The 21,094-nt window shown below is 37.1% G+C and overlaps 1 protein-coding gene across 1 annotated transcript; it reads right to left on the bottom strand.

The window, feature by feature from the left end:
* Positions 1-10,943: 10,943 nt before the first annotated feature.
* Positions 10,944-11,907, bottom strand: LOC132656043 (olfactory receptor 8K3-like). The gene has a single exon (XM_060390592.1). It carries the CDS (start codon positions 11,883-11,885, stop codon positions 10,944-10,946), a length of 942 nt encoding a protein of 313 aa, XP_060246575.1. The 5' UTR covers positions 11,886-11,907.
* Between the last annotated feature and the right edge of the window lie 9,187 nt (positions 11,908-21,094).

Here is a 21,094-nt window from a genome sequence, read left to right as displayed (position 1 = left end):
TTGTTTGGGGCTTGGGATAGTGGGACATCCAATAAAACTGCCATTTAAAAGACAAAAAAAAAAAAGACTTGATAGGCTAAGGCTGGATAGAAAAGGAGTAATTCCTCCCCTACAGGGGACTAGAGAAAGGACATAGGGAGTGAAGGGGGGGCTGCGAGGAAAGGAGGGAGGGAGTTGCAGCTGGGATACAAAATTACAAAATGAATAAATTGTAATAAATAAATGAAAGTTTTTAAAACCCTCAAAAATGTCTGTATCACTTTTACTTAACCAGTTTTATGAAATGAAAAAAAAAGTTTTTCATTTCTTAGTACTAACCAATTTTAGTAGAATTTTAACGTTTAATTTCAATATTTGGTAAGAAAGTAACTCTTACTGATCAGTGGCTGTTAGATCCTTTGACTTTGATGTTGGCTGTGGTCATACGGTTGTGTGCTTGGTTGCTTTTTGTTTTACTGTAGTGGGGTTATTTCCTGTGTTTTCTTGAATGTAGCTAGTTATCTCTCTCAATATCAATGGACTTAATTCTACAATAAAAAAACACAGACTAGGCTGTTCCCCACTTTTTTTTCCAATTGATTTAGGGTATCTGGTTTTATGTTGAGGTCCTTGATCCACTTTGACTTTAGTTTTGTGCAGGGTGATAAATATGGATCTATTTTCATTTTTCTGCATGTAGACATCCAGTTGGTCCAGCACCATTTGTTGAAGATGCTGTCTTTTTTCCATTGAATGGATTTGGCTTCTTTGTCAAATATCGAGTATTCATAGGTGTGTGGATTTATTTCTGGGTCTTCTATGTGGTTCCATTGATCCTCCTTTCTGTTTCTATGCCAATACCATGCAGTTTTTATTACTGTTGCCCTGTAGTACAGCTTGAGATCAGGGATGGAGATACCTCCAGATGATCTGTTGTTGTACAGGATCGTTTTGGAGATTCTGGGTTTTTTGTTTCTCCATATGAAGCTGAGAATATTTTTTTCAAAGTCTGTAAAGAATTGAGTTGGTATTTTGATGGGAATTGCATTGAATCTGTAGATTGCTTTTGGCAGTTTAGACATTTTCACAATGTTAATCCTACCAATCCATGAGCACGGGAGATCTTTCCATCTTCTGATATCTTCTTCGATTTCTTTCTTCAGAGACTTGAAGTTTTTCTCAAACAGGTTTTTCACTTGCTTGGTTAGAGTCACACCAAGGTACTTTATGTTATTAGTGGCTATTGTGAAGGGTGTTGTTTCCCTAATTTCTTTCTCAGCCTTTTTGTCTTTGGTATATAGGAGGGCTTCTGATTTTTTTGAGTTGATTTTGTATCCTGCCACTTTGCTGAAGGTGTTTATCAGCTGAAGGAGTTCTCTGGTTGAATTTTTGGGGTCGCTCATGTATACTATCATATCATCTGCAAATAGTGACACTTTGACCTCTTCCTTTCCGATTTGTATCCCCTTGATCTCCTTTAGTTGTCTTATTGCTCTGGCTAGGACTTCAAGTACTATGTTGAAGAGATATGGGGACAATGGACAGCCTTGTCTTGTCCCTGATTTCAGTGGGATTGATTTAAGTTTCTCTCCATTGAGTTTGATGTTAGCTATAGGCTTGCTGTATATTGCCTTTACTATCTTTAGGTATGTGCCTTGTATCCCTGATCTCTCCAAGACTTTAAACATGAATGGGTGTTGGACTTTGTCAAATGCTTTTTTGGCATCTAAGGAGATGATCATGTGGTTTTCTCCTTCAGTTTGTTTATGTAGTGGATTACATTGATGGATTTCCGTATGTTGAACCACCCTTGCATGCCTGGGATGAAGCCTACTTGGTCATGGTGGATGATAGCTTTGATATGTTCTTGGATTCAGTTTGCAAGTATTTTATTGCGTATTTTTGCGTCAATGTTCATAAGAGAGATAGGCCTGAAGTTCTCTTTTTTTGTTGGGTCTTTGTGTGGTTTAGGTATTAAGGTGACTGTGGCTTCATAGAATGAGTTTGGTAGTGTTCCTTCTGTTTCTATTTTGTGGAATAGCTTGAGGAGAATTGGAGTTGGCACTTCTTTGAAGGTCTTGTAGAATTCTGCGCTGAAGCCTAGAACTCATTGGCACAGGAGAAAACTTCCTGAACAGAACACCACCAGCACAGGCTCTAAGAGCAACAATCAATAAATGGGACCTCATGACACTGAAAAGTTTCTGTAAAGCAAAGGATACCGTCATCAAAACAAAATGACTGCCTACAGATTGGGAAAGAATCTTCACTAACCCTTTATCTGACAGAGGACTAATATCCAGTATATACAAAGAACTAAAGAAGCTGAAAAGCAGCAAACCAAATAATGCAATTAAAAAATGGGGAACAGAGCTAAACAGAGAATTCTCGACAGAGGAATATTGAATGGCAGAAAAACACTTAAAGAAATGCTCAACCTCATTAGCCATCAGGGAAATGCAAATCAAAACGACCCTGAGATATTACCTTACACCCATCAGAATGGCCAAGATGAAAAACTCAAGTGATAACACATGCTGGAGAGGTTGTGGAGAAAGGGGAACCCTCCTCCAATGCTGGTGGGAATGTAAACTGGTACAACCACTCTGGAAAGCTATCTGGCGCTTTCTAAGACAATTAGGAATAGTGCTTCCTCAAGACCCAGCTATACCACTGCTAGGTATATACCCAAAGTTCATTCAAGTACACAAAAGGGATACTTGCTCAACCATGTTTATAGCAGCTTTATTTGTAATAGCCAGAACCTGGAAACAACCCAGATGTCCATCAACAGAGGAATGGGTACAGAAATTATGGTATTTTTACACAATGGAATACTACTCAGCAATCAAAAAGGAGGAAATCATGAAATTTGCAGGCAAATGGTGGGATCTAGAAAAGATCATTCTGAGTGAAGTATCCCAGAAGGAGAAAGACAAACATGGGATATACTCACTTATATAGACCTATAACATCTGATAAACATAATGAAATCTATACACCTAAAAAAGATAATCAAGAGAGCAGACATGGGGTAAGATGATCAATCCTCATTTACAAAGACAGATGGGATGTGCATTGAACGTATGACAGGAGTCTACTGAGCGCATCTGAAAAACTCTAACTAGCAGTGTTTTCCAAGCAAAGACTCATGACCAAACCTTTGGCAGAGTACAGGGAATCATAAGAAAGAAGGGGAGTTAGTCTGTTGGGGAAAGGATAGGAGCTCCACAAGGACCAAATATATCTGGGCACAGGGTCTCTTCTGAGACTGACATTCAACCAAGGACCATGTATGGATATAACCTAGAACCTCCGCTCAGATGTAGCCTGTGGTAGCTCAGTAACCAATTGGCTTCCCAAAGTGAGGGGAACAAGGACTATTTCTAACAGGAACTCATGACTGGCTCTTTGGTCTCCCCACCCCCGAAGGGAGGAGCAGTCCTGTTAGGCCACAGAGGAGGGCTTTACAGCCAGTCCTGAAGATACCTGATAAAACAGGATCAGGTGAATGGGGAGGAGGTCCCCCCTATCAGTGGACTTGGAAAGGGGCACGGTGGAGATGAGGGAGGGAGAGAGGGATTGGGAGGAAATGAGGGATCGGGATACGGCTGGGATACAGAGTTAATAAAATGTAACTGATAAAAAATAATAATAAAATAAAAAAAAAGACACAGACTAAACTAACAGAATGGATGCGTAAACAAAACCCAGGAATCTGTTGTATAAAAGAAACACACCTAAGTCACAAAGATAGATATTACTTGAGGGTAAAAGATGGAAGACGGCTTTCCAAGCAAATGGATGCAAGAAGCAAGCAGGAGTAGCCATTCTAATATCTCATAAAATAGACTTTCAACCAAAATTAGTCAAAAGAGATGGGGAAGGACACTTCACACTCATCAAGGGAAAATTCCACCAGGAAGACATCGCAATCCTGAACATCTATGCCCCAAATACAAGGGCACCCACATTTGTGAAAGAAACATTGATAAAACTTAAACCACACATAGATCCCCACACACTAATAGTGGGAGACTTCAACACCCCACTCTCAACAAAGGACAGGTCAACTAAACAGAAATTAAACAAAGAAACAATATCTCTAACAGAGGTCATGAATCAAATGGACCTAACAGACATTTACAGAACCTTACACCCAAACACAAAAGAATTTACCTTCTTCTCAGCACCTCACAGAACCTTCTCCAAAATAGACCATATAGTTGGTCACAAAGCAAGCCTCAACAGATACAAGAAGATTGAAATAATCCCTTGTATCCTGTCTGATCACCATGGAATAAAGTTGGACCTCAGTAACAACAGGAATATCAAAAAGCCTACACATACATGGAAACTGAACAACTTGCTACTAAAAGACAATTGGGTCAGGGAAGAAATAAAGAAAGAAATTAAAGTCTTCCTAGAACTCAATGAAAATGAAGACACAACATACCCAAACTTGTGGGACACAATGAAAGTAGTGCTAAGAGGAAAGTTCATAGCACTAAGTGCCTTCAAGAAGAAATTCGAGACAGCTCATTCAAGCAACTTAATGGCCCACTTAAAAACCCTAGAAAAAGAAGAAGCAGACACACCAAAAAGGAGTAGATGGCTGGAAATAATCAAACTCAGAGCTGAAATCAATCAATTAGAAACAAATAAAACAATTCAAAGAATCAATGAAACCAAGAGCTGGTTCTTTGAGAAAATCAACAAGATCGACAAACACTTAGCCAAACTAACTAAAAGGCAGAGAGACACCATCCAAATCAACAAAATCAGAAATGAAAAGGGGGACATACTACAGACACTGAGGAAATCCAAACAATCATTAGGACTTACTTCAAAAGTCTATACGCAACAAAATTTGAAAATTTAAATGAAATGGACAATTTTCTTGATCGATTCCACTTACCAAAGCTAAATCAGGACCAGGTAAATCAATTAAATAGTCCTATATCCCCCAAGGAAATAGAAGCAGTCATTGAAAGTCTCCCATCCAAAAAAAGCCCAGGATCTGATGGTTTCAGTGCAGAATTCTACCAGACATTCAAAAAAAGAGCTAACTCCAGTTCTCTTCAAACTATTCCACAAAATCGAAACAGAAGCAACATTACCAAACTCATTCTATGAAGCCACAGTCACCTTGGTACCTAAACCTTACAAAGACCCAACAAAAAAAGAGAACTTCAGGCCAATCTCCCTTATGAACACTGATGCAAAAATACTCAACAAAATACTCGCAAACCGAATACAAGAACACATCAAAGATATCATCCACCATGACCAAGTAGGTTTCATCCCAGGTATGCAGGGGTGGTTCATTATATGGAAATCCATCAATGTGATCCACCATATTAACAAACTAAAAGAAAAAAAAAACACACGATAATCTCCCTAGATGCTGAAAAAGCATTTGACAAAATCCAACATCCATTCATGTTTAAAGTATTGGAGAGATCAGGGATACAAGGCACATATCTAAACATAGTAAAGGCAATATACAGCAAACCTATAGCCAACATCAAACTGAACAGAGAGAAACTTAATGCAATCCCACTGAAATCAGGGACAAGTCAAGGCTGCCCACTCTCTCCATATCTCTTCAACATAGTGCTGGAAGTCCTTGCTAGAGCAATAAGACAGTTGAAGGAGATCAAGGGGATACAAATTGGAAAGGAAGATGTCAAATTATCACTATTTGCAGATGATATGATAGTATAGGTGAGTGACCCCAAAAACTCTACCAGGGAACTCCTACAGCTGATAAACACCTTCAGCAAAGCGGCTGGGTACAAAATTAACTCAAAAAAAATCAGTAGCCCTCCTGTATACAAAAGACAAAAGGGCTGAGAAAGAAATTAGGGAAACAACACCCTTCACAATAGCCACAAATGACATAAGGTACCTCAAAGTAACCCTAACCAAGGAAGTCATAGACTTGTATGAAAAAAATTTCAAGTCTCTGAAGAAAGAATTAGAAGATATGAGAAGATGGAAAGATCTCCCATGCTCATGGCTTGGCAGGATTAACATAGTAAAAATGGCCATCTTACCAAAAGCAATCTACAGATTCAATGCAATTCCCATCAAATTACCAACACAATTCTTTACAGACCTGGAAAGAAAAATTCTCAACTTCCTATGGAATAACAAGAAACCCAGAATTGCTAAAACAATCCTCTACAATAAAAGATCTTCTGGAGGTATCTCCATCCCTGATCTTAAGTTGTACTATAGAGCAACAGTTTTAAAAACTGCATGGTACTGGCCTAGAAACAGACTGGTGCATCAATGGAACCAAACAGAGGACCCAGAAATAAACCCACACACTTATGGACACCTGATCTTTGACAAAGACGCCAAAACCATACATTGGAAAAAAGATAGCATCTTCAACAAATGGTGCTGGTCCAAATAGATGTCTTCATGTAGAAAAATAAAAATAGATCCATACTCATCACCCTGTACAAAACTGAAGTCCAAGTGGATCAAAGACCTCAACATAAAACCAGACACATTAAATCGGCTAGAAAAAAAGTGGGGAATACCCTAGAACTCATTGGTACAGGAGAAAACTTCCTGAACAGAACACCAACAGCACAGGGTCTAAGAGCAACAATCAATAAATGGGACCTCATGAAACTGAAAAGCTTCTGCAAAGCAAAGGAGACCATCACCAAAACAAAGCGACTACCTACAGATTGGGAAAGAATCTTCACCAACCCTTTATCTGACAGAGGACTCATACCCAGTATATATAAAGAACTAAAGAAGCTGAAAAGCAGCAAACCAAGTAATCCACTTAAAAAAAATGGGCAACAGAGCTAAACAGAGAATTCTCTGTAGAAGAATATCGAATGGCAGAGAAGCACTTAAAGAAATGCTCAACCTCATTAGCCATTAGGGAAATGCAAATCAAAACAACCCTGAGATTTCACCTTACACCCATCAGAATGGCCAAGATGAAAAACTCAAGTGACAACACATGCTGGAGAGGTTGTGGAGAAAGGGGAACCCTCCTCCACTGCTGGTGGGAATGTAAACTTGTACAACCACTCTGGAAATCAATCTGGTGCTTTCTCAGACAACTAGGAATAGCGCATCCCCAAGATCCAGCCATACCACTCCTGGGCATATATCCAAAAGAGGCTCAAGTACACAAAAAGGACATTTGCTCAACCATGTTTGTAGCAGCTTTATTTGTAATAGCCAGAAGCTGGAAACAACCCAGATGCCCCTCAACTGAAGAATGGATGCAGAAATTGTGGTATATCTATACAATGGAATATTACTCAGCAATGAAAAATAAGGAAATCATGAAATTTGCAGGTAAATGGTGGGACCTGGAAAGGATCATCCTGAGTGAGTTGTCCCAGAAGCAAAAAGACACACACGGTATATACTCACTCATATAGACATACAACATAGGACAAACCCACTAAAATCTGTGCATCTAAAGAAACTAAGCAAGAGAGAGGACCCTAACTAAAATGGTCAATCCCCATCCGGAAAGGCAAAGAGGATGGACATCAGAAGAAAAAAACAGGAAACAACCTAGGAACCTTCTAAAGAGGACTACTGAAAGCCAGAAGAAGAAAACAGGAAACAAACTAGGAACCTACCACAGAGGGCCTCTGAAAGCCTCTGCCCTACACACTATCAAAGCAGATGCTGAGCCTGATGGGCAACTGTTGGGCAGAGTGAATGGAATTTTATGTAAGAAGTGGGAAATAGTAAGAGCTGGAGAGGACAGCGTCTCCACAAGGAGAGCAACAGAACAAGAAAATTTGAACACAGGGAACTTCCCAGAGACTCATACTCCAACCAAGGACTATTCATGGAGATAACCTAGAACCCCTGCACAGATGTAGCTCATGGCAGTTCAGTGTCCAAGTGGGTTACATAGTAATGTGAAGAGGGACTGCCTCTGACATAATCTGCCTGGCCTGCTCTTTGATCACCTCCCCCTCGGGGGGATCAGCCTTACCAGGCCACAGTAGAGGACAATGCAGATACTTCTGATGTGAACTGATGGACTAAGATCAGAAAGGAGAGGAGAACCTCCCCTATCAGTGGACTTGGGGAGTGGCAAAGAGGAGGGAGGGTGGGATCGGGAGGGGAGGAGATAGGGGCTTATGGGGGGATACAAAATGAATAATGTGTAATTAATAAAAAATTTAAAAAAAGAAACTGTCTAAAAGAGAGAGAGAGAATAACACATCACAAAACAGAAGGAGGGTGTTTTTTGCCTCATTGTTTCAGCATCTAAAAAGTGATTATTTAGGGCGGGAGCAATGGCTCAGCAATTAATAGCACTGACTGATCTCCAGAGGACCTAGGTTCAATTCCCAGCACCCACATGGCAGCTCACAATTGATTGTAACTCCAGGAGCGACACCCTCACACAGACATACATGCAACAAAACACCAATGCACATAAGATTAAAAAAAATGTAAAAATAGTTCTTTACGCTGTATGAATACCATTAGATGAAGTAACAGGGACACCTATTGCCACTTACGGCTACCTGACTTGATGGACCAAAGACAAAGAATGGATTACCAGAAAACGGTGTGAACATCTGAGCTTGAGGAAGACCTGGAAAATTGTAGGGTTTATTTATTTTTAAGAGGAAGGAGGTTGTTTGTTCTGCTTGTTTGGTATCTATTAGCATAAAAGCCTTTGGAGTGAAAAAAAAAAAAAAGAAAGACAGTAACTCTTAAAAAGGCATTTGTTTCCTGTCTCTAAATTCCAAAGATGGAGCAGAGATTGAAGGAAGAGGTAAACAATGACTGGCCCAAACTGAGACCCACCTCATGGTAGAGAGCCAACCCCTGACTCTATTAACGATATTGATAGTCTGCTAGGTTTGCAGACAGGAGACTAGCATAACTCTTAGAGGCTCCACCCAGCAGCAGATGGAAACAGTTGGAGAGACCCACAGCTAAACATTAGGCAGAGATTGAGGATTCTCATGAAAGAGTTGGAAGGATAGAGGGACATGGAGAGGACAAGAATACTACAGAAAGATAAACAGTCCACTAATCAAAGAACATGGGGTCTTACAGAGACTGAACCATGAACCAAAAAGCGTACAATAACTGGTCCTTGGTCTCCTACACGTATGAAGCTGATGGGCATCTTGGTCTTCATGAGGAGCTTCTAGCAATCAGAGCAGGGGCTGTCTTTGACATGGACTCTCTTGCCTGCTTTGGGATCACTTTCGTTCGACCTCAGTGGAAGAGGATACACTTAATCTTTTTTTTAATTTTTATTAATTACAGTTTATTCACTTTGTATTCCACCTGTAGCTCCCTCTGTCTTTCCCACCCAGCCTCCCTCTTAATCATGATGGGACTTGAAGTTCCAGGGAGAGTGGGTAGGGTGGAGGCTATTCCATTTTCTGAGGAGAAGAGAAAGGAGAAGGGGCAGGGGTGGGCAGGACTGGGAGAAGAGGAGGGAGATGGCTGTGATAAGGATATAAAGTGAATAAATTCCAGAGTTGTAGACAAGAAACAGTTTTATTTTTCCTTATCTTTTCGTTATCTTTCATTCTTTATATTTCCTTTCTCTTTCCTAGGAAAACTAATATAACTCTCATTGTTTTCTTTTTTTTTTTTAATTTTTCATCATTGAAAATTAAAGCAATAAAAGTAGAAGCAAAATTTAGTTAGAAACTAAATTTTCATAGAAACTTTTATTCTTACTATATTTGTTGAAATTATTTCTCTAATGTTATAACCTTGATGCATTCTCTCATGTGAAAGTGTCTATATGGGGCAAGAGAGGATCTCAAACAGTCCTGACCCATAACCAACACATAAGAGAGCACAGTTACATGAAAATACACCCAAATTTCACAGACTTCTGTGGAGATTTGTGACTTTGTTTACTGCTGATGCATAGACATTTCTGTCCACCATTCCCACTAAAAATACATTTATATGTGTTCTTCTTTGCTCTATGCTGGTACTCAAAATATTTACTAAAATTGATTGTCTTTCTTATTTTCTATATTTTAAACTTATTGGTCATTAAGTACATACAAATGTACTGTCTTGAGACATAGACTATTACTGTATGTTGCTCTATATTACATGTTGACAAAGTTTTTATGTAATTGCTGTAAGGAAATATTTCGAAACATATCAGCCAATTTAAAGACAATCAGTCATTTTTGTCAGTCTTTTATACATTGCAAGCTATGAGAGTGAATATTGTTTTTTGATTTGTATATAAATATATATATATATATACATATATATATTATGACTCAACTTCATTTTATGTGTTTGTTCCACCCAAAATTAAAAAGTTAATCAATTTTATATATCTGGAACGATTAATAAAGAATAGTTCTTTCAACCCCTAACCCTCCACTGGAGTCAAGACACAGCTTCTGCTGTTTTTGTAAAGTAGTGAGTTAATTCCATGAAGTCTGTCTATCTGATGATGCCACACGAAGGGAGGTTGATGAGGGAGGCATGGATTGAAATTATAATACTTAATGTTCACTGTATAAATGTATGAAGCTGTCAAATATCTAAACCCAATCTAAATCAAAAGCAATATAATTTAACAAAACAAAAGCACATGCAAATATAGCCAAATGTCAAAAGGTGTATTTTAATAGAAAATTCCACAAGGATGTTCAAAATCCTTTTTTTGTACATACTGTAATTTCTCTCTTCCATGCACTGTATGTCTCTTTAGAAACACTTTCACTTCTATTGACACTAAATCTGTTTATATTTTGCAGTTATACCTAGAATATAATGTCCCCTGAAGAAAATTATTCTCCTCCAATGCAAGTATGATACATGAAAAATTTATTAGCACCAGGATTCAAATAGTTAAATGTATGTTGAATACGCTGGTGCTTATTGTACATTCTGGAGGAAAGCAAAGTGGGTGCATATTCACACCTGATTTGAATGATTCATACTGAATGTAAACTTTAAGAAAATGTGTTAAATATTTTTTGCCTTGTTCTTTGTAGAGCATCTTTTACATCTTTGTTCCTCAGACTATAGATCAAGGGATTTAACAAGGGGATTATTAAAGTATAAAATATGGATGATATTTTATCAGTATCAATGGAATGACTAGATTCAGGTTGTACATACATGAATATCAGCGTCCCATAAAACACTGTAACCACTGTCAGGTGCGAGCCACAAGTAGAGAAAGCTTTTCGTCTGCCCTCAGCAGAGTTCATCCTGAGAACAGCTATGAGAATGAGCAAATAGGACATAAGAACAACTGTTAGGGAAGAAATCAAATCAAAAGCTGCAAAGATCATAACTATAAGTTCTACTTCATGTGTATTTGAGCAAATCAAAGATATTAAGGGGATGCAGTCACAAAAGAAATGATTGATAACATTGTTGCCACAGAAGGATAAAGAGAAAATATTTATGGTGACTACAAGGGACATAAGTGTGCAGTAAAGATAGGTAACTGTGACTAAGACCCAACATACTTTATGAGACATGATGACAGTGTAGAGCAGGGGCTTACATATGGCCACATAGCGGTCATAAGACATCGCAGACAAAATAAACAGCTCACTGCCAATGAACAAAAGAAAGAAAACTAACTGTGTAGCACAAAGATAATAGGAAATTGCATTTTGATTTACAACAAAGTTTACCAACATTTTTGGTCCCACGGTTGTTGAATAAACAAAATCGGTGAAAGCCAAATGCCTTAGGAAGAAATACATTGGTGTCTGTAATTTGGAGTCTACATTGGTGAGAATGATGATCCCTAGGTTGCCAATCACCGAGATGAGATAGATGATGAGGAACAGCCCAAAGAGTGGGGCCTGCAGCTCAGGATTCCCAGTGATGCCCATTAGGATGAATTCAGTCACCACTGTGAGGTTGTGTTTCTCCATTCTTTATCAGAAAGCCTATTATCAATGAAAACAATAAAATATTAAATGTCTTTCAGAATTGATCACCCAGAGGTCAGTTATTGGACTAAACTATTACAAGTAAGAAGCATCTAACATTTTCAAGTGAATATTTATTGACAAACACATTCATTCAGCATACTATGTAAAAAGAGATAGAAGCTAATTTGTGTTTCCCTTTCATGATGATTATAATAATATATGTATATATACTACTTCAATAGACAGATAGTTTCGATGTAAACATGAATTGCCACTGTCTTCTAAGGGTTTGTTGCCAGTTAGTTACATATATTTATGATCTAGCTCCAAAGAATCAATGCCAATAGCTCATGTATAAGGTCAGAAACCTCTAATATTATATGCTTAAATAGATGATAGGTAGAGAGAGGTGATAGATAGGTGAGAGATAGATAAATAGATAATTTATAGGAATAAATAGATGATAGTTATAGATACATTATAGATAGACATGTAAATACATACAAACATGCATGCATATACAGATGATACAAGAGGATAAATGCAGATATGAAGATATAGGTAAAGAAAAAGTAAACTTATGATTAAATACTGCTAAAACTTAAATTGTTATGTAAATGCCTAATGGGTTAGCATTGTACTGTTATTTTTCATAGGCTTCTAAATAAGGTGTCAACGATTATTAATTTGGTAACATCAATAATACATATGCCAATTCTGTTAGGTTTTCTAATGACAAATTAAAAAAATGTAAGCATGAATGGAGAAAAGGCTTAGCAGTGAAAAGACACATTGCTATTATAAAGTATGGGAGTAGGTTTCCAAAACACAGGCTCAATATGTTTTATAAATTTCATAAATATTTATATTTAGAAAACACATAAATCCCTTTTTATAGAATAGTCTTCTAAAGTACTTAGAGCAGGTAATGTAGCAAAAGGTGTTAACTGTCTTGATAAAAAATAGACAGACAAATAAAAATCAGCATAGTCAGATATGATACTGTCATTTGAAGAAACAAAATACTGGACATACAAACATATAAAACTGGCCCATGTACTTAATGAAGATAAGCATTGCTTTGTACAGTTATTTTTTCATAAAGCTCTAACTGAAATTCCAAATATGTCTTTGTAGCATACATTGTAAGAACAATAAAGTATTTCAGTATTGAATGGTATCATGAAGTTATTCTCAGGTATTAGTCACAATTTTGTTTTGCATTCCGTGATGTTCAAATACAGAAACTTGCATATGTTTGCCCAGACCTTTCTCTATGGACAAGCTTATCCACCCTTCCACTTTCTAGAAGCAGTGTCTCACTGTAGGCCAGGCAGCTAAGGAGCCTGTAAATCTGTCTACTTTCTGGAGTGCTGGTAACATTACTTCCAAGTTAGTCACAATGTTTGAAAGAAGTTTTCTATTTATATTGCAAAAAGGTTTGTCAGTACAGAGAAAGGATCATGAATGTCTCCCTATGTAAAAGATAATCAGCAACTGATGTGTGCTGATAACCGGAAAATCAGTTTTCTCCAATGGAGTGACACTAAGTATATCAACCACATTTCAGGGCAGGCCTCATACTCAAGAGTAGTTGCCCACCATGAGATGGGCTCCTTTTCTTTTCGTGTGCTTTCTTCTGTTAGGTTTGTTATTTGCTGTTCCTTATGGTATTTTCCTTTAGTCTTAATACTTAGGTGTGATTCATTTTTTTCTGAAAGAATAAACTTGGTGGGTTGTGGTGATCTGGGAGTTATTATGTGAGGGAAAATTATATATAAAACTTAAAAATATGAAAAGTGAAAACAAGATGCAAAACAAGGCTATCAGAAAATAGCTCATCAACTTTGTAGTTTACTAATCTTTTTTTACTTAATTGTTCCATGACAGTAATTAGATCAACCATGAATGTAGTCCTTTTTCACGCTTTGTCAGCTAACATTTACAAGGATGATAATATTTCAAGTTACATTTATTTCAGTTTACTGGGATGTTGTCTAACTAGTGTGGGCATTTTCATTACATGTGTTATTTATTTACTTTAATGTAAAAAATGTGATACACTTTTGTGAAAGAAATTAGGAGATTAATACAATTGGATGAAATTATAGAAAAAAGAGCCCTTCATATTAGTTTTAAGTAATGAAAATATACAAATGTCCGCTTGGATTGAGGGATGCTTTATTGTAAAGAAAAATACTGAAGCCAATCCTGTTTCTTAAACCTATGGTCCCAGCTCTTGACATCAGGAGTTCAAGGCCATCATTTTCTATACAGACAGTATTATGTGAAACTAGACTGTTTCACCATCTCTAAACTGTTTAAGTGTTGTCTCCACAAATAAAAAGAAGGAAAGAGAGAAGGGGAAGAGGTGAAAAGGAGGGGTTTGCAATTATATGCTTTGCAATTATATGCTATATTAATTTTATCATAATATACAATAAATATTTGCTGATATTTTGTGTTTACTTTCTGTATTATAAGAACTGTAGGTAACCTAACAAAATCATACAATTTCCAACATGATTCATGGAATATATTTCCTGTTGTTTTCACCAAGTTCATATGAAATGTTAGTTATATGATTGTCTACCCTGTACCATGAAAAAGCCTGTATTTTATAAATACAAGAAGCTTATACTTTTAAAATATTAGAGAAGTGTTTTCCAAAATTGCAATGAGATACTCTTTAAATTTTAAATTTTTTGTTTTATTTTGCAATAATAATAATAATATATCACAAAATAATCCACCAGCATGTACCATAATTCCGTGTGGTAAAGGAACATACACTCACTTTTTCTTAGTGGCTTTGGATGTTAATGAGGTACAACATACTGCTTTTGTATTCTTTACCAATTAATCAAATTTAATTTTTAAACCTATACTCCTCGAAAACTGTGAAGAGAGAGCACTGTAGAAAATTAAGAATATTTATCACAGTTCTGAAGGATATTATTTAACTTTTTCTTAATAGAATTATTTTCATATATCAATATGCTATATAATACTTGTTTAACCTTAATATATTGCACATCACTCACATGAGTACAATTACACAGATACCTTCTATTTTTGAGACGATTACAGAAAACACTTCAATCACTATGCTTAACTATTTGAAAGCACATTAAAATGACTGAATTTCTGCTTTTATTTTCTTGCCTTGAAAATACTCATATGATGTACTAACACCTCATCTCTTTTTACATTTGTTTGTATCAGATTTTACATCTCATATATAGTGAATTAAATATTGTTAAGAACATATGAAATGTGTATGATTCAAAATTGCTTATCACCTTTCCTTTCTCTAACTAAAGAAAACAGAGGTTTTCTTATTCAGCCAAGGAGTAGAAAACACATTAACCAAATACAAATGGATACTGTTATTTAATTACAAAGACATAGCAAACTGTGTCCTTTTTCTGTAAATACCGATAATGTAAAACCTTGTGCATCCCTTACCTGTAAAGTCCTCAGTTATTCTCCCATGCATAATTTAACACAGTGGAAGGAGGCTACTTATGAACATTTTTTCAAACTTTAAAGAATCTCCCCGTGGGTGATCCAGTCAATTTCTTGATTAACCAACAATGTCAGAATAATTAATGAAATGTCTGGAGACTGTCCACTAATTGTCAGGAAGAATTTGTATTTCACTCTGAATGAACTAACATTATAAGACCAGCTAACAGATGCCAGATTTTATCTTAAGCTATTTGCATTATTGTCTCAAATCGATATTTACAACATTAAATCATTGTAGCTAAATTCTAACTAGATATGGAATAAAAACAACTTAAATATCCATTTATAAATGAATTAATACATAAAATACGTTACCTATAGTGACTGGAATATCATCCAGCCTTAAGAATTATGTTCTGAAAAATGTAATAATGTGGATGAGCGTGAACACAATGTTGATTATACATGGCTACACAGCTTTGATTTGAGCCATAGTCAATAGAAATCCTTCTGAGATTCAAAGTATTATCAAAGGACATTAGTAAATACATCCATTTTGTAAATACCCCTCTTTTTTATGCATTCGTTTGTTGCATTTTTATTTTAAGAGAGTACTAAATAGCCATTTGGAGAGGGTTCATACTACATATGAGGAAGTGTGGGGGTGGGGAGATGGATGAGCAAATAAACCTTCAGTACTGTTTTGACCAACAGAACCTATCTCTTAAGCCAAAATGCCCTCTGGAACCAGTTCTGTGGAGCCCCACTTTTTAAGATTGCCTGGCCTTTTATAGTAAGAAGACATATCTTCTTACATAAACCTCTAGATCAGTAAGGATAAAACATCCATTACTAAGAAAAAAGAACTTTTCTGATGGCTAAGGACATAGAGCATTTCTTTAAGTGTTTCTTTGCCATTCTGTATAGCTCTACAGAGAAATCTCTGTTTAGCTCTGTACCCCATTTTTTAATTGGATTGCTTGGTTTGTTGCTTTTTAACTTCTTTAGTTCTTTATATATTTTGGATATCAGCCTGCTGTCAGATAAAGGGTTGGTGAATATCCTTTCCCAGTCTATATGCTGTCGTTTTGTTTTGACAACAGTATCTTTTGCTTTACAGAAGCTTTTCATTTTCATGAGGTCCCATTTATTGATTGTTGATCTTAGAGCCTGTGCTGTTGGTGTTCTATTCAGGAAGTTTTCTCCTGTACCAATGAGTTCTAGGCTCTTCCCCACTTTTTCTTCTAGCTGAGTTAGGGTGTCTGGTTTTATTGGTTTTATGTTAAGGTCTTTGATTCACATGGACTTTAGTTTTGTGCATGGTGATTAATATGGTTCTATTTTCATTTTTCTATATGTAGACATCCTCTTGGACCAGCACCATTTATTGAAGGTGTTGTTGTTGTTGTTTGTTGTTTGTTTTTCCATTGAAAGGTTTTGGCTTCTTTGTCAAAAATCAAGTACCAATAGTTGTATGGTTTTATTTCTGGGTCTTCTATTTGGTTCTATTGATCCACCATTCTGTTCCTATGCTAATAACATGCAGATTTTATTACTATTGCTCTGTAGTACAGTTTGAGATCAGTGACAGAGATGCCTCCAGACGATCTGTTGTTTTACTGGATCGTTTGGAAATTCTGGGTTTTTTTTTTTGTTGTTGTTGTTGTTTTTTTTTTTTTGTTTCTCCATATGAAGTTGATGATTTTTTTCTCAAGGTCTATAAAACTTTGTGATGGTATTTTGATGGGAATTGCATTGAATCTGTAGATTGCTTTTGGCAGAATTGCCATTTTCACTATGTTAATTCTACTGATCCATGAGCACAGGATATCTTTCCATCTTCTGATATCTTCTTCAATTTCTTTCTTCAGAGACTTGAAGTTTTTTTCAAACAGGTCTTTCACTTGCTTGGTTAGAGTCACACCAAGGTCTTTTATATTATTAGTGGCTATTGTGAAGGGTGTTGTTTCCCTAATTTCTTTCTCAGCCCTTTTTTCTTTGGTATACAAGAGGGCTTCTGAGTTACTTTTGTATCCAGCCACTTTGCTGAAGGTATTTATCAGCTGAAGGAGTCCTTAGCCATCAGAGAGATGTAAATCAAAACAACCTTGAGATTTCACCTGACACCCATCAGAATAGCTAAGATCAAAAACTCAAGTGACAACACATGCTGGAGAGGTTGAGGAGAAAGGAGAACCTCCATTGAAGGTGGAAATGTAAACTTGTACAACCACTTTGGAAATCAATCTGGCGCTTTCTCAGATAAATAGGAATAGTGCTTCCTCAAAATTCAGCCATACAACTCCTAGGCATATGTCTGAAATATGCTCAAGTACACAACAAGGACATTTGCTCACCATATTTGTAGCAGCTTTACTCGTAATAGCCAGAACTTGGAAACAAACCAGATGTCCCTCAGTTGATGAATGGATACAGAAATTGTGGTATATCTACACAATGGAATATTACTCAGCCATAAAAAAACAAGGAAACCATGAACTTTGCAGGAAAATGGTGGGACCTAGAAAAGATCATCCTGAGTGAGGTACCCCAGAAGCAGAAAGATACACATGGTATATATTCACTTATAAGTGGGTATTAGACCTATAAGATAGGATAAACATACTAAAATCTATATACCTAAAGAAGATAGAGGACCCAGCATAAGATGATCAATCCTCACTTAGAAAGACAAATGAGATGGATATTGGAAATAGGGGAAAACAAGGAACAGGACAGGAGTCTACCATAGAGGGCCCTTGAAAGAATCTTCCTAGCAGTGTATCAAAACAGATGCTGCGACTCATAACCAAACCTTGGGCACAGTGCAGGGAATCATCTGAAAGAAGGGGGAGTTAGTATGACCTGGAGAGGAGAGGATCTCCACAAGGACCAAATATATCTGAGCACAGGGGTCTTTTCTGAGACTGTTTCTCCAACCATTGACCATGAATGGATATAACCTATAACCCCTGCCCAATTGCAGCTCAGTATCCAAGTGGGTTCCCTACTTAGGGAAGCAGGGACTGTCTCAGACATGAACTCAATGGCTAGCTCTTTGACACCTCTCCGTCCCCAAAGGAGGAGCAGCCTTGCTAGGCCACAGAAGAAGACATTGTAGCCACCCCTGAAGAGATCTGATAAGCTAGGATCCGAGGGAAGGGAAAGGGGCCTCCCCCATCAGTGACACTCCCCTTAGAGTGGGGTAGGAAAGAGATGAGGTAGGGAGAGAGGGATTGGGAGAGAATGAGGGAGGGTGCTACACCTGGGATACAAATTAAATAAACTGTAATTAATATAAAAATAATAAATAAAAAAGAAATAAAAACTTCTTAAAAAAAAAGAAAGAAAAAAGAACTCTTCATAGAAACCTTAAGAAAAAGTTTGTCATTGTGAATCCTAGACTGCCTTTGTAATCAGTAGGGATTCCTGCCCTGACTAGACAGGAAAGAGGAATTGGTGCTTGTATTTTGATGATAATTATTGGCCCTAAAATCCCTTTACTGCTCTATCCTTGGTGTATAAACCTGCCTGAGACATTAATCAACCCTGATTGATTGATTAAAAGGCCTATACCTGGGCAGGGCAGAAGGAAGTAGGCGTGGCTAATGTTCTGGGGCTTTGGGGGAAAGGAGAATCCCAGGAAGATAGGAGGAGGGAGAACAACCAAGATGGGGTTTAGGTGGAGAATGAACCACATGGGCTAGGAGGAAGGACTCTGAGGATGGCGTACATGGAGAAAACACCAAGATGAAATGTATAAGCAAGTATTTATAAGATATGGATGGAAGGTAGCCCAGATAAAGATGGTTAAGGTGGATGGCATTGGGTGGGGGCTGGGACATGGACCGAGAGCTTGCTGAAACAGCATAGGTGGAATATCTGCCCAGCCCAAAGTAAATAAACCAATCATAAAATAAAAATAAAAAGTTCAGTACTGCCTCTCCAGAGGACCTGAGTTCAATGTCCAGAACCCACATCATGGCTGACAAAAGCCTGTGACTCTAGTTCCAGGGCTCAAATTCTGGTAGTCTTTTGGGGTCTGGATAATTAGGCACATTTATCCTCATACTAGCAGACAGAATGGAGCTGTAGGACACAAGGGTAATCATGATAGCGTAAAATTCCACCAGCATAGGAAGCAATGAAGAGTGACATACAGGCTCTGGTTGACTAGATTACTACATGCAGAAGTGGGTTTTGAATGGTCAAATAACAGTCATAAGCCATTGCTGCCAAAAGAAAACATTCTGTTGTACCAAAAGTAACAGCCAGGATCATCTGTACTGCACACCCAATGAACACAATGACTTTCTTCTTTGATATGAAGTGAACTATCATTTGTAGAGTGGTAACAGAGGAACATCAGACATCCAAGGATAACAACACACTCAGAAAATAGTACATGGGGTTGTGCAGGCTGGAATCATAAATTCCCAGAGAAATCAGTCATGGCGAATCCCATGGGAGTAAAGCAGTATACTGCTAGAAAGAAGAAGAAGGAAGTAATCTCCAGGTCAATATTGTTTGTGAAGCCCTTTAGTACAAATAAAGTGTTTTCCTTGTTGAAATCTCAAAAAAAAAAAAAGAAATTGACAATAATCAACAAACTATAATTCATGTTACTGTAAGGAATCTACAATAGTTTTGGAATAAATGAAGTGAACTCTGTCTTTGCAAGTGCATTAAATGGAAACCCACACACATTCATACTCAGAGAGGAATGGATACACACACATGTTCATACATATCACATGACTATAAGAGGAAGATCAGAGTATAATGACATTAGAGTATTTTAAATTTTACAATGTCACTCAACTAAGAATGACATGAAGGGTGTGGAATTTATAAGATATCTTCTTTATTTTTATTTTTTAGCTTTTAAAAGTTCTTTTCTCATATATTACATTCTGACAACAGTTTTTCCTCCATCTAGGTTGTTTCCATATTCTAGCTACCATGAATAGAGCTGCTACAAACATGGTTGAGCAAATGTCCTTGTTGTGTACATGACCATATTTCAGATATATGCCTAGGGGTGGTATAGCTAGATCTTAAGGTAGGACTATTCCTAATTTTCTGAAACATTACCAGATTGATTTCCAAAGTGGTTATACAAGTTTACACTCCCACCAGCAATGGAGGAAGGTTCACCTTTCTCCACATCCTCTCCAACATGTGTTGTCCCTTGAGCCATCCTGATGGGTGTGAGGTGAAATCTCAGGGTTGTTTTGATTTGTATGTCTCTGATGACTAAGGATGCTGAACATTTCTTTAAGTGTTTCTCTGCCAATATATTTTTCTATTGATAATTCTCTGACTAGCTATGTAGCCAATTTTTTTATTGGATTACTTGGTTTGTATGTGCTTAACTTCTTAAGTTCTTTATATATTCTGGATATTAGTACGCTGTCATATATAGGGTTGGTGAAGATCCTTTCCCATTCTGTAGGCTGTCTTTTTGTTCTGATGATAGAGTCCTTTGCTTTACAGAAGCTTTTCAGTTTCATGAGGTTCCATTTATTGATTGTTGATCTTAGAGCCTGTTCTGTTGGTATTCTGTTCAGGAAGTTGTCTCCTGTGCCAATGAGTTCAAGGCTCTTCCCCAGTTTTTCTTCTAACCTATTTAGTGTGTCTGATTTTATGATGAGAACTTAAATACACTTGGACTTTAGTTTTGTGTTGGCTCACAAACATGGATCTATTGCATTTTTCTACATGTAGACATCCAGTTA

Source organism: Meriones unguiculatus, chromosome 8 (genome assembly GCF_030254825.1).
Source record: "Meriones unguiculatus strain TT.TT164.6M chromosome 8, Bangor_MerUng_6.1, whole genome shotgun sequence".
Classification (NCBI taxonomy): Eukaryota; Metazoa; Chordata; class Mammalia; order Rodentia; family Muridae; genus Meriones; species Meriones unguiculatus.
Note: the sequence above shows the minus strand (reverse complement) of the source record. Positions and strands in the feature narration are given on the sequence as shown.

Excerpts from the sequence above, each read along its gene's own strand:
- LOC132656043 (XM_060390592.1), bottom strand. The coding sequence starts at position 11,885 with ATGGAGAAACACAACCTCACAGTGGTGACTGAATTCATCCTAATGGGC.